The sequence below is a fragment of the Fringilla coelebs genome (genome assembly GCF_963513975.1).
Source record: "Fringilla coelebs genome assembly, chromosome: 8".
In the NCBI taxonomy this organism is placed as follows: Eukaryota; Metazoa; Chordata; class Aves; order Passeriformes; family Fringillidae; genus Fringilla; species Fringilla coelebs.
Window position 1 is genome coordinate 19,201,256 of NC_140066.1, and position 13,978 is coordinate 19,215,233.

General features: G+C 40.1%; 1 protein-coding gene across 1 annotated transcript in view; it reads left to right on the forward strand.

Annotated features, from left to right (window-relative positions):
• Positions 1 to 13,978, forward strand: part of WDFY4 (WDFY family member 4) — a gene marked incomplete at its 5' end in the record, with an annotated part of 123,276 nt that overhangs the window by 66,291 nt on the left and 43,007 nt on the right. Inside the window, 6 exons of the mRNA XM_084210746.1 lie at positions 3,608 to 3,685; positions 4,635 to 4,838; positions 5,714 to 5,765; positions 6,618 to 6,784; positions 10,878 to 11,026; positions 12,161 to 12,281. Of these exons, the coding sequence (XP_084066872.1) occupies positions 3,608 to 3,685; positions 4,635 to 4,838; positions 5,714 to 5,765; positions 6,618 to 6,784; positions 10,878 to 11,026; positions 12,161 to 12,281 (771 nt within the window). The remainder of the gene's footprint in view (positions 1 to 3,607; positions 3,686 to 4,634; positions 4,839 to 5,713; positions 5,766 to 6,617; positions 6,785 to 10,877; positions 11,027 to 12,160; positions 12,282 to 13,978) is intronic.

A 13,978-nucleotide genomic window follows, 5' to 3' on the forward strand; every position in this document is an offset into this window, starting at 1 on the left:
TATAAAATATTTTTAATTGTCACTTTTGAAGTTCATAATATATATTATCTGTGTGTTGATATCTTTAATACTTGTTTTAAAGGAAAGGCTGGCCCCCTACCCTAGCAGACAACCTGTACATAGAGTTGTGAAATGGATGCATAAGGACACCCCTAAACACAGTGATTTCTTGAATCAGAGTCCTCAGATCTCTTTCTGCCATGAACAAACTCTTTTCTACTGCCACATATGCTATTCACATGTAGTTTCTGGCATCCCTAAGACTTCACTACCTGGTGTTCTGTTTTTCTATGCCCATGAAATAATGTCTAAAAACCTAGTGTTAACTTGAATATTCATAATTAGATTTAAAAACCTTCCTTGTAGAATGGTGAAAGCTCAAGTTAGAGGAATTAGGTACATGAGCTCTTCCTGGGATATGATCTAATATCTGGTACATCAGCTGTGTTAGAGTACTCTCTACCACTGGGAACCTAAGAGTGGACGGGACTCCCAAACTGGTTCATCAAAAGGGTTCCCCCTCCCACTACTCCAGGCTCTCACCATATGTGTCTTCTTTGTGGGCTTATCAGGCTGTTTGAAGTGAATTCAGGTTGGCTTTGCCCCATCATACCCCCTTTCCCTGCAACCGTGTCCTAGTGACAGAGGGTTGTGGACTCTCCATCCCTGTTCAAGACCAGTCTGGATGGGGCTCTGAGTACCCTCCTCTCGTGGAAGATGCTTCTGCCCATGCCAGGGGGTTGGAACTGGATGTTCTTTAAGGTCCTGTCCAACCCAAAACATTCTATGATTCTGTGGTGTCCCAGAAACTCAGCTCTTGGATTCTGTTATGTTCCAGAAATTCACTTTGTTTCCCCATCTGTAAACTAAAGACTTTGCCTTCTCTCATAAATATCTCTAAGATCAACTGGTCAAAAGTACTGCACAAGGGTTATAGCTGTGATGCTACATTAATGTTCTTACTATGTATGTTTATATACTTACAATGTTTTGCTCAGAAGAGCTAAAGTGGCAGACTAATATTACTAGTTTTAGCCCTTACCAACAGATGACTTAAAGCACACGCTTCAAAACAAGTATGTGGGTATTGTCGCTATCATCTGTGGGATAATTCACTTGGCACAGTCAGTGATTTGAACATTTGGGTTTTCCTTGTGTCTCTTACAAGTCCAAAATTAGTTTGTCTTGATGTTTATTTTCATTTTTAACAGTTTTGGCACATACTTTTGTGTGCATGTGTATTCTGTAACACAACACACACAAAGAAAGCCTCCAAGTGCAGAGCCCCAGTGACATAATGTTTCTTTAGGAAAGAACTGTGGTATGTGTGCTGTCTGTATCATAAAATTCAAGTATACTATGGCATGCCTGAATATTTATGAGGTGCAGGAGTGTTAAGTGATCTGTATATATTAAAAAAAAGAGAGACATAAAGCATTCCAAAGCTCAGTAGAGTTTTGTTAACTTATAAATCACACCTCAATCTTTTTTTCTTTTTGACTGTTTCTTATTGCAAGCAGTGTTTCAATTGCTTTATTTGAAAGAAATTATAGAAAATTCCCACCCTGGGTTTCCTCATTGCTAATAATTTTCTCTCCTGTTTGAGGACTCTATGCAGCAAGACAAGAAAGAGTTTTCAAGTCTGTGATTTTTTTGATTTTTTAATAGGAAAATAACTTGTAAATTCTATCACCTTTTCAAGCTCTAAATATTGACTGGGGAATATGTGGCAGCAAAATGATCTGATTCTACTTACAATGTGATTGCCTAAGGCTGCAAAGTAGAGAAATCTGTATTAAAAAAGACTTGAAGCATGTTTTCCTACTATTTTCTACTATGGTTTCCTAGATTTTTAGGAAAGGATTGATCAATAAGGCTGTTTAGTATGCCCTTCCCAAAAATATGCATTATAGCTCTTACATTTACACCAGTTTGCCTGCATATGAAACTCAAACCTTATGTTACACTACATTAGCAATTATCAAAGCTGGTATGTTCTTATTTAAGACAGATTTTACTGTGGCACTGCTGTATTTAATCTTCTCCATAAAGAATTGTTCTTTTAAAAGATAAGCACCTACAATTTTTTATGGTAGGAATCCATTTATTTGTTGGAAACATGTTTGCACTAGTTATTCATTAGGCATTACAGTATAAATGTTTTGACTGAACACTTAGCAAATAATAGCCTGGTCTATATTTTCCATGTTTATTGGTTATCTCTTTCAGGTCTTGTTTTTGTGTGTTGGTCTGGCTTGTGTGAGGATTTTTTTTCCTTTAATCGTAGTCATCTCCAATTTTTTGAACTGTTCATTTCCCTTTACAACCAGATGGTTTTCCTGTGAGATCAGTAGGGACATGTTCATCTGGTTGAAGCTGGCTAGCTATAGCTCATTTGGAAGCCAAAGAGGTTAGTCTTCAGTTGACCACATGTGGGTAGCAGAAGTTTTCCTTCTCAGGACCCTTCATATGTTTCAAGGGCTAGGAGCTGGGTCAGTGAGAATCTGCCATGTGGACTTAGACCTTAGGGGTCTCACTGATGACCATGAGTGAAATACAGACTATGAGCAACTTTGAAATAGCTGCCAGTAGAGCACTGACTTGGCTTGAAAGGCCTGTGAATATCTGAAATGCAGGAATTGATTTTTCTACTCTGAATGGTTTTGCCCCAAGTCCACACAGAGTCAGGATCTCAGCTCTTCTCCTATACCAGGACTGGTTTAAGAGCACAGAGATGCTGTTGCTTTCTAGGTCAGCCTTTATGGGAGTTTTATATGAATTATGGAATAGTTTCGTGAGGCCACAACTGTGATTACAGGTTTAATGATGCTTTAAACAAACAAAAATATAATGACTTTCATCAGTGTAAAACAGGAGCTTCCTGCAGGGAAACACCAATAAGTGTGACTTCGCAGCAGGGTTGCAGACCTGGCTGGCAGCCAGCAGTAATCAGCACAACACCCAGACCCTGTATGTTAACTTAATTAGAGCCCAGTGCAAGCAGCAGCCAGAAGTTTGCTGTGAGGGACCACTGCCAGCATGGCACAGAGTTCCTGCATTTTAAAGTTCCCTACCTGACCCATGGCTTTAGCTAGTACAAGGCTGGGACTTTACAGCTAATTTAGCCTCGTGCTGTGACTCACAGCAATCTCACATTTGTCAGGGAAGTTCAGCTGGATGTTACAGACTTCCTGGCACTGGGGGCACTCACCTCTCCTATAACCTCACTGTAGATCCTTACCTCAGTGGGAGTCTCTATAACAGCTTATTATAATTTATGCTATTCGCAGCACTAATTCAGCAGCAAAAAGAGGAGCCTTACATCGTATTTGGGGTTTTCTTTGTCCTTCTGAGAAAGCTCGGAGTAGTTCCATTAATGACCCTTGTTAGGATGATGTCTATGTTTGTCTTCCTGGTGTAAGTGTGCAACTTGACCTCAGGTGGTTGACTCATCTCTACACTGCCTGCAGAGCCATCAAACTTGCAGACACAGGCCATATTCCCTAATTGTTCTAGTAAAAGACAGAGCAGCTAATGCCTACTTCTGCCCCTGACAGGATTTACCCCTGCAGCACCTTGGCATAATGTGTCGTGATGTTTCTTCCAGGGATTTGTGTCATGTATGGAACGGTACCGAAGAGTTGGGCAGGAGCTCTATGCTTCTCTGTACAAGGACCACGTACAGGTAAAGGACAGGAATACTGGGCAGCAGCTTTCTGATGTTGAAAGGTTACTCTTGGACTGCCCTGAGAAACTGAGCATTTTAGAAGTGAGATGAATGTTGTGCCTGAAGATTTGCTGAGAGTTGATTAGTCCACACTCCTTTCCTGATATCATTGCAGAAGTGTGATACAGCATCACCCAGCAATCAGACTCCCCACTTTATTTTCAGGATCCTTTTTTCTCCCCTTCGTTTAAATGAATTATTCAATTATTGTTCCAATGGCAGAAATGAAAGTGAGAACTTTGACCTTTCTTTTTTTTCTTTTTTTTTTTCTTTAGTAGCCAGTAAAACTTTTAAAATAGATCTCAAGGTGATAGACAGTAAAACATCACAGGTACGTTTCTGTTTCAGCTTTGGCCATCAGGGACCAACAAACTTTTTGCCTTTTTTCATTCTCACCTCTTCTCTCCTTTAAATTTATATGTTAGTGCTCCCTAACTGCTTGCATGCAACACCAAAGTAGAAAGAATTAAATTTATGCCTTCCTCAGAGGGAGCATAGTTCACTTCCAACTGAATCACTCAGACTGTTTTCAGTGAGCGCTGTTGTTGCCATTTGTCACACATGCTTGCCAAGAAAAAAATGGAGCAAATAAAAACCTCTGTGATGTGGTTCTCCTGGCTCACTGCTTTTGAGTTGAAAATTTCATGGAAGCAACCATTTTCCAATTTGTGACATGCTTTTATTTGTCACTGTGTTGTCTAGTCAGACTATCGCTATTTTATCAGTAGTAACACCTCCTGAAGCACACTTCCAGTGGTCAGTTGGACTTGTGTTTGCTGGGCCTGCAGCGCTCCCTCTGCTGAGGTCCCATCTGGTGGGCTGGGTAGATCCCTCTGAATCCCTGGGGTAGTGCCACTGAGAGGAGGGAAGTGTCCAAAAGCCACCACCAAGTGTTTCTGTCCCACAGATGCAGCAGTGTGCTTACAGCAAAGCAGCCAAAGACTGGATGATACTCGAGGAACAACTTTTCTCCAGAGGGGGCCCGTGGAGAGATGCTTCCCCATCATTAGAGCCACGATGGATTCTTGATTGTTACGAGGGGCCCTCGCGAATGAGGAGGAGGATTCAGCACATGAACACCCAAGTGGCAATGATGCAAAGGAAGAGTGAGGTAGAAAGCTTTTGCAGGAGGAGCACAATGTCTGTAACAGTTGTGTGACTATAGAATTAGAGAAATGTTAAGGTTGGAAAAGACCTTCAAAACCAGAGTCCAGCATTTGACAAATATGTGCATCTCTTTCCTCTGGTTCTCATCACCTGACTCTGGAATGTGCTGCTCCATGTATAGAGAGCTCACTGAAGGGATCTGGTTTTGGGGTTAAGAAAGGCTGCAATGTATTTAACAGCAACAGAATGATTTTTTTTTTTCTCTTTTCTTGTATAAAATCTCCTCATACAGGTGACAGCATAAGCTGTCCATGCTTTTCTGCTAGTAGTGTCTCAATAGCATAGTGCTTCCCAATGTATGCAGCAGAGCCCAGTTAGAAGGCTGCACTGTCCTGTTACTAGGGCTGCTAAGAGTGGAGAATGGCCAAAAGGGGGAAATTAGAGTGGTTTAAGCTAGGACTGAACTGTGAATGTGGGGTATTTACTACTGTCTGTTTCTTTAATGCCAAAATGCCAAATCCCATCAATGAAAGGCTGAAGCACTTTAATATAAGGTTCCCATACCTAAGGCATTTTTTGTGCTGCTTGGATTCTGGCAGTTTTCTGTATGCTGAGTAGTATGATTTTTATCCTATAACTGGCCTCATGTTGCGATCATCTTTGGAAAGATAATAGTTCTTTTGTTTAATTGTTTATGTTTGTTCCTTTAGGTTCCTTTCCAGTGATGTTTATTTTTTCCTTTCCAATGAGTTTATTTGAATTTCCAAGGCATTGATTTGCAGCATAGTTCAAAATCTGTGTTTTTCTCTGCCAACAAGGTTCTGAGTTATGTTTACCTATCTGCATTTTCCACTCTAGTCACACCTAGTCTCTCTTCAGGTTCTCCTAGGAAACAGAAGGGAAACAACTTCCCCTACTGAAGTGAATCCAGGTAACTTTTTAGGGCTACATTGCATCATCAAGACAGTAGGCATAAATAGTCAAAGATAATTGGAATTAGGGTGTTAATTTCTAGGTCGCACAATTTAATCCAGAAAGAAAAACCTTACTGTAGGTGCTCTGGGCAAAAATGTCACTGTAACATCTGTGACAAAACTGATGCATATTTCATAGGTGATATATCCACTGTCTTCAGAATTTGCTGCTCTCTTGTTGCTACCTGAAAGGTCTAAAGCAAAAAAGCTATTCTGAAGTATAAGCTTTGGGCACTTTTGGGAACCTGGAAAGCTCTAATTGCTTAAACTTGGAAAAAGTGCTGCTGGAAATATGCAGTATTGTATACTTTTTACTGGGATAGGGCCTAAAAATAAATGAGTGGAGCTCATTGTTTTAGACTCCAAACAAGATGGAAGCACTATGCAGTTTCTGCATGAAGCCTTAAGAAGAAGGCTGATTGTATCTTTTCTATCTGCATGCCTTGCATGAGTTTGCAAAACCTGGGACACTGCATGGGCAAGATATAAGTGGGTTGTCTCTCTTTGGGTTAAGATCCTGCTCAGTCCATGTCTCTAAAAGACTACCATTTAAAATTTGTTTCCTAATTTCCTAATCTTCTGTGAATATAGGGATTTTGTTTGAATTATGACTGACAGCATGTATCTGCCTTTGGTTCCCTGAAATAAGCATCATTCTTCAGCAGAGATTTTAATTCTCGTGCCTGTTTTTTGCAGATATATAATGCTATTTCCCAAGGTAGAATAGATTGAGTGAAAGACTAAATTGCAAATGCTTTTGGTGTCATCCGGCTGCCACTAAAACCACAATTTCTTTTATACTCTTATAGGAGAGCTGATGTTCAATGGAGCAGAGAGGGAGATGGATCAGAAGGGATTGGATTGTAACCAGCTAACATTCTTCCCAGCTCTACATGAAAGTTTCCATTCAGAAGACTTCTTGGAACTATGTGTGGAGAGACAAATTATATTGCAGGAGTTTGCAGAGAGTGAAAAGGTAGGAAAGATCAACTAGAAAATTCCCTGGGGGCATGGCGTTTTAGAGGGTGAATTGGATATGGAGGCCTATCTGTTCCTTTCAGTTCAGAGTTCAGGTGGATTCAGGCTACACTAGATACCATTACTCTCTGTTTCCTTAGAGCAAATACAGTTTTCCAGACTCTGTATGAACTCCTGTACAGGCTTTTCTTGAAGAGCAATTAACATTAATTCCTTGAAGTAAGAGAAAAAAATTGGGCATGGCAAACAAGATATTCTCTTATGAGACACTGTCTGAATTTGCCTAAGACATGGCAAATTCTAGACTTGTAGAGCAGCACAGGAATTCCCAAGCCTTTACTCATGCTCAGAGCAGTGCCTACATCAAATTTATTTATAACCTCTGGAAGAGTATGCCAGTTTTGTATAGGTTGCTAGTTCAGTGGTGTTTACATGTATTCCTGGAGAATACCAGAAAATGTTTCCTTCCTCCTTTTACATGTCTTTCTTTCTGCCTCCCCATGAGTACTGGACAGATTCTTCCCTCTAAGGCTATATAAACTTTCCATGCTTCTTCTCTGATGCTTCCATCATGTGTTATCTATTCACAACATTTCTGTTCCTTTTTTGCCCTTGTATTGGACTGGATGTCCTTCACCAAGGTTTCCTCCCAATACAAGGAAGATGCTTAATGTTCAGGAACACTTGGAGAGGAGTTGAATTGTGCAGTAAATAAGGGTGACTCTTAGGAAGATGGTAACTTTGGTTTTGTCAATTTAATTGAGACAACATCAATGAAATTGACAACCTGGCCTCATTCCCTGATCTTTTGCGGTGTACCTGTTTTTTTCAGTAGCATCATTTCCTCAGTGGCCCAGGAGTTAGCATCCCGTGGTGGAAGCCAAATACTTGTAGTGTGTAAACTCAGACCTCACAGTGCTGTGACAGTTATACACAGATATAGAAATAGCTATTTTATTAAAGTATCTCAGTACCATCGCCAGATTTTCTTGATGCTTTGCCACTGGCTAAGGGGTCACACTTGTGCTCTCTAATATGACTTTCTGAGAGTTCTTGATGCAGTCTGTTTCTGTAACAGAATTCATTTCTCTGCCCCTCCTCCTTCTGCCCCTTCCTCCCCATACCTCTCCCCCACAGAAGGAGACAGGCATGAAAATGTGAGGCATGATTTCCATGCACTGATCTCATTTTGAGCCTTCAGGCTGTCTGTCTCTTCTCCATGTAACTCTGCAGGAAGCCATCAGAAATGCCAGGCATGTTTTTTTCCAGCAGCAGTCACTGCCTCGCCAAGCTGACAGAAGTATTAACAAAAGCAGCAGGGGGTGACATTAGCTGTCCTGTGCTCACTTAGTGCACAGAGGTCCTGCCTTGTCAGTGGCTGCCTCCTGAGCTGTTCGTACTTTAAGCAACTGGAGCCATTTTATGTCCTGGGCTGCTCAGAAAAGTCATTGAGTGTGTGTGTGGCAGTGTGTCAGAGTTGGAGTGAATGTGTTCCTTTGTACATCTGAATGAACAGAGCAATCAAGAGATGCAGGGCTTTGGGCAATACCTTAGAAGGTAATTATTCAATTATTTTATGTCATGTTTGCTTCATTGATTAATGATTCTAGTAGCTTGTGAACTGGGTTTTGATCTGTTTTGACAGAAAATGGAAGTTTTTTTTAATTTGTGATAATGTCAAGCTGCTTGGTGTTTCAATGCAAGACTGAAGGTACAAGACTTGCAGGTACAGCACTGTCCTGGTGGAGATTGTGCAGTACAACTCAGATCTTTGTTACTCATCAGCAATAATATAAGTCACATTCTCCAGATGAAAAAAATTGACTCAGCTCAAGGACTCTTGTATTTCAAATAATGCAGATTTATTTAATAATGTAAGTTTGAAGAAATAATATAGAATTGAAGAAAGGGATTGTTACTGATGACTGTTTCTGGTTGGATAGTACACAATACTTAGGCTTAGAGTTTAAGGTTTGTGAAAGAGAGGTTACATGCTCTTCCCCCTCAACAAGGTCTACTAACATGCCCTGGTCCTGCCTTAGGCAGAACAGCACAGTGGATTTTTGTGCCAGTCCATATTAGTGATCATAGTCCTCCTTCATGATCCACGTGCCCCCTATACCTACACACATGATCTCTGGGTTTGGTGAGGTGCATTTCTTACAAGTCTGGATTTCAACTTTGTGTCTGTGGAGCTGCTTTATGCAACTGCCTGATGTTTCAATATTCAGTTACCTTCCTTTTGGGAAGAAGCAATCTTTTTCTTATTTAATTACTTCAGGAAACCATGTGGTTTGTTGATGTGAGCTGAATTCCCCAGTATCCTCAGTGCAAGCAAACATGTCTCTAACCACGTAATGGCAGGCACTCCCGTCCAGAGTTTTGTGGTTGGCATATCCCTACAGAGACAGGCATTCCTGTGGGAGAGGTGGTGGAAAAATGCTACCTTCCTCTTAGAAATCATTTAGAGGGGAGAGAGATTGAAGAGATTTTCATGAAAAAATTACCCACAGAAATCTCCCAGGGCTGTTTTTTTTCCCTTAAACCCAGAATGAGGGAAACAACCTCCTGTGCCCACTAAGCGATTTCAAAATTAAGCACCTAATTTGTAGGTAAAATAATGGCTTTTCAGTAAAGTATTTAAGTGTGGAAACAAGATTTTATTTAATTTGCTTATGAATTTAATATTTATGTTATCCTAACATGAAAGACTAAAAGCTTGTGAAGCAGTGTGGGTCTGCTTCAGCTGACCTTAGCTAGATCATGTGTAGTTTGGGACAGCAAGGAGGATTTTAGATTTGACTCCAGAAACAGCGAATTTAGGAACAAAAGTAAAGGGTGAAGTAGAACCATACTTATTCTACATATTATTATATAGACTTTACATGATCTAATAAAACTAATTCCATTTCTGGGTCAATTTTGCATGCCCCATAAAATAATACACCTCCCTAGTTCTTATGAAGTTTAGTAAAGATAAGATCATTGAGATCTTAAGAGAAAAAGAGATTTTGTGATACTTCTCATCAGTCTATTCTCTTAGGAACACTGCATTACATTTCTGAACCAGGTAAGTAGTCTTGCTATGTAAATACCTCTCTAATCCATTTGTATGTAGCCCTCTGGTCCTTGCAGCTTGAGATGGACTCAGCTTGCAAAATTCTACACTCATTTCTGGATCCTGTGCAATTCAGGATTGTGCTAATTTAGAGGAGGAGCTCAGCAGTAAGCCATTTCCTTAGTATGTAAAGTAGTATTAGTGCTTTAACATTTTGGGAGCAATATTGTTGAGGCTGGGCTAATGGATGATTAGCTACTGCCCCCTTCCTAGGAACAGAGGAGGTAGTGGTTGAAAGTTCTGGTTGAAACTGGGCACAACACTGAGTTGACCTTGATCATCCCAGCTGACTGTGTTATCCAGTGGACTTAGTTTTTGGAGCTGAGTATATATAGAATATTTTTGTCTGCTCATAAAATAAGGAACTCCATGCTTCTAAATGGAACGGAAGTTCTTTGCAATGAACTACTGCTTGATTTAATAGGAGAACTTTTAAATTTTCTGCAGGCCACACCATTTTCTGATCTCTAAATTGATTTGCTTACTTTCTGCACCATTTCTCAGCCATAAAAAATATTCCAGAAAAAAAGGCTTTCTTTTCTTTATCAAAACTGGTCAATTCCCAAGAACGCTTTCTATCAACTGGTGTATATATAATAAACAAAATACTTTATAAAAATTCCCCATGTTTTTAAATTGTGTTTTAGAAATTCTTCTCTTGTAAGGACCAAATTAGTTTATTTGGGAGTAAAAACAAAAGACTGAGTCTTAGTATATCAAGGGAAATTAAAAAATTATTCTAGAATGTTTATCTAAATCCTTACGACAATTAGACTGATAGATTCCTATATTCTGATTGGACTTCCATCAGTCATAGGGTGATTTTGTGACTTTGTCACTGTGAGCCCAAGAATCAATATGGCAGGTTTTTGGTACAAACTTGTGTTCTTCTGCATCACTGGCTCTGGCTCCCTGCTGCCTCTGCCTCCTGTGTTGGCAGCTCCTGGCCTTATTATGCTTGCCTCCATTCTAGGTGACGTTCAAGTGCTCCATGGCAGTTGTGCAGGGTCATACAGCACTGGAAGGGGTGCTGCTCTTTGGCCAAGAGCACTTTTACATCTGTGAGTGCTTTGTGTTATCCCTTCAGGAGGAAGTCTATTGTACTCATCACTGCTTGTCCAGGTGAGTCATTCTTTCCTCCCTTTCAGAGATCTGCTTGATCGGCTTCAGTACTGGCACATGGATACCTTGAATTTGCACAGATATTTTGGAGATTTTGAGCAGAATAATTGCACAGCAAGAGGTTTTCCATCCTTCCCATTTGTTACAAAAACTGTTTAACATAACTAACAGAGGTGCTTGTTCACAGACATTGGAGGTGCCATGAGAACACTCATCTTCAACAGATGGTGGACAGTCTCACACCTGCATTGCTGGTTTTCAGCTATGTTATAATGTTAAAGTTTATTTCTGAGTAACTCACATCTTTTATTCATATGGAACAGTTAGGACAGGAGACTTTAGCTTCATTGTCTCGTGAGTTTTTTGTTTGTTTCTCCAAGACAGAATTGTAATTAATATTTGGCACACTGCTATCATCTCTTGACTCATGATTTATTGAAAGTGATCAATATTGCAAATGAGTCTGTTAGACCAAGCTCTTTGTGCATACTGTGTGCTCATGTGCAAAGCCCAGTGGGACAGTGAGTAGCTCAGCATTTTACTCCCTGTCTGCTCTGCATCCAAATCTTATGAAGTCTAATATCAGTCAATCTGATCAGGGGACCCAAGGCTCAATTGGACTGGGTCTGATAAAAGCTTAGGTTGTTTTTCCAAGGGATTTTCTGTGGGCCAGGCTGTTGATTGCAATTCTAATACATATACACTACTAAAATAATAATTAATTATTTGCTTAATTATTAATTCCAAGTGATTGCTGTTTACAATAGCTGTGTGTCCATATGATGCTTACCCTTGACTTGGGCTTTCAGGTTCTCACAACAAGTTTCTTCCCTTGCTGATTCTCAGATTCCAATGTGTGCAAAACATTCCTGTCTGCCTACTTGCATATACTAAAATAACTCCAAATCTACCCTTAGCCTCCACAGGCTCTTTATTTGGGTAACTAATAGAAAATCTGCCTTTAGTGTTGAGCTTTATTTATTTAGCTTTGTTTTCAGTTTATGTATGTCCCAGTTGATCTTGATATCTCTTGGTATTGTTATTTTTCTTTAGGGGAGGACTTAAATGTTCAAGAGGGCTCTCCAATATATTTTTTTTTTGTTTCAAATTTTTTTAATTTTTTTTCTTCTCCAGAATCAGTGATCCATTTATTTTCAACTTATGTCATAAAGATCATACAGTGGGAGACCAGACGTGTTCACGTTATTCATATCATGATATCAAAGAAATCCATCTGATGCGCTTTCTCCTGCAGGTAGGAATAAAAATGCTCAGCCATTTGAGGGAAAGCTGCAACAGCAGTAATGACATGTGACTGAAAACCACCTGCTCAGTTTCCACTAAGACTGCTGATATTTTTTTGCTGGAGTATCAAAATGCTTTTTGTCACATCATTGCTTCAATGTCCTTTTCTAATACAAACTCCTTTCTATACACACCACTGTGTTTGAACACCCTGAGTGGAGTGCTTGGCTTATTAACTGTTGGGCTAGCAGTGTTGTTCACACAAAGTTTTTGAAAATTTGACTTGAAGTTAATGTACTATATTCTTATGGAAGCTACCAGTAAGGGGCTGACTTCCAGTAATATGCAGATTCCAAAGACTTCAGTGTACTATGGGTTACTAACATGCTTACCCTGGGCCTCTTGGAATAGCTTTCAAGTCATGCATGTGGTTCAATAAGAGAACATTAGCCAAAGAAGAGGATTCTGTGCCTGCAGCTGTAATACCCAGGAGCTGCTCATCACCAGGGGCCTTGGTACCCTTTCAGTTTTTGTCTTGTTTAGGTGAACACGTGAGGAGAATCACAAAAGAGTTGTAACTAGAGCTTCTTGCAACACCAGAGCCCGTACTTTCTTGAGAGGGTTTTAGTAGAGCCCAAGGAGTAATTCACAGATTTGACCAAAATATGAAGTTCTGAAATAGCTGTAACTAGTTACTGGTTATTTTGAATCCATTTTTGGAAGGTTGAGATTCAGCAGGGAATTACAAAATCATTTAGAAAATTCAGAAGCTGGAGAAAATGGGGCTGATAATTGTCTTATGTAACACAGTATGATACTCATCCATAAGTCAGCCCTGTTTTATTTTATATATAATTATGTATGCAAACTGGGCAATTTTGGTAGGTGACACTTGCTTCAAGATACAGTATATATTGCAGTGGTTAGGTCACTCACCAAGCACGTACAGGAATGGTGACTCAAGTATCAAGCTTACTAAGATCACTGCTGATCAGGCTGAGCAGAGCTGTCATCACTTCTGTTTGTATCAATGTTGCCAGCAGAAGACTTCCAACTACTCATATATTCACATTTGTGTATGCGTGGATTTTTTTAACCGTACAAAATGGAAATTTTAGGGGTGACCCAAAGTGAAAAGTGGAGGTGAGTAGAAACAGTCTTTGAATGGGACTGGGGCAAAGGCTGAGCTTGTTGGGTTGAGGGTTTTGTGGTTTAGGGTTTTTTATTGTTGTTCCATGGTCTTTTTGTTGTTGCTCCAGGGTTATTTTGTTCCGTTAATGAACTGAAAACTCAGGTATCTGTATCAGGCTTGTGCTGGGACTCCATGCCAAAAACTTCTTAGAAAAAACATTGCAGAAAAAGAGGAAAGCCGATTCCTTGTGCTTTCCCTGCAGGACAGGTAGATTGCTGTTTAGGCAGTGACTGTTTTTCTGCTGGTCTCCTCTTGTCCATGCACATAGTCCAGCCCAGAGCAAGGCACTGTCCCAGTTCTGTAATGGCAACACTTGAGCAGACCTGGTTTGGAAAGCTGAGCTCCAGAGCAAATGCTGCAAGCTGTTTATTGTCATAGCTGCTCTCATATTTCTTCTTTATATTTTATTTGTGAATCATGTACGGGCCACCTGCCATCAGAGTGTTTCTCTAGGTTTGTATTGCACCTGCCACATTTGGATTGAAACTCATGTCTGGGTTCCTAGACACTGCATG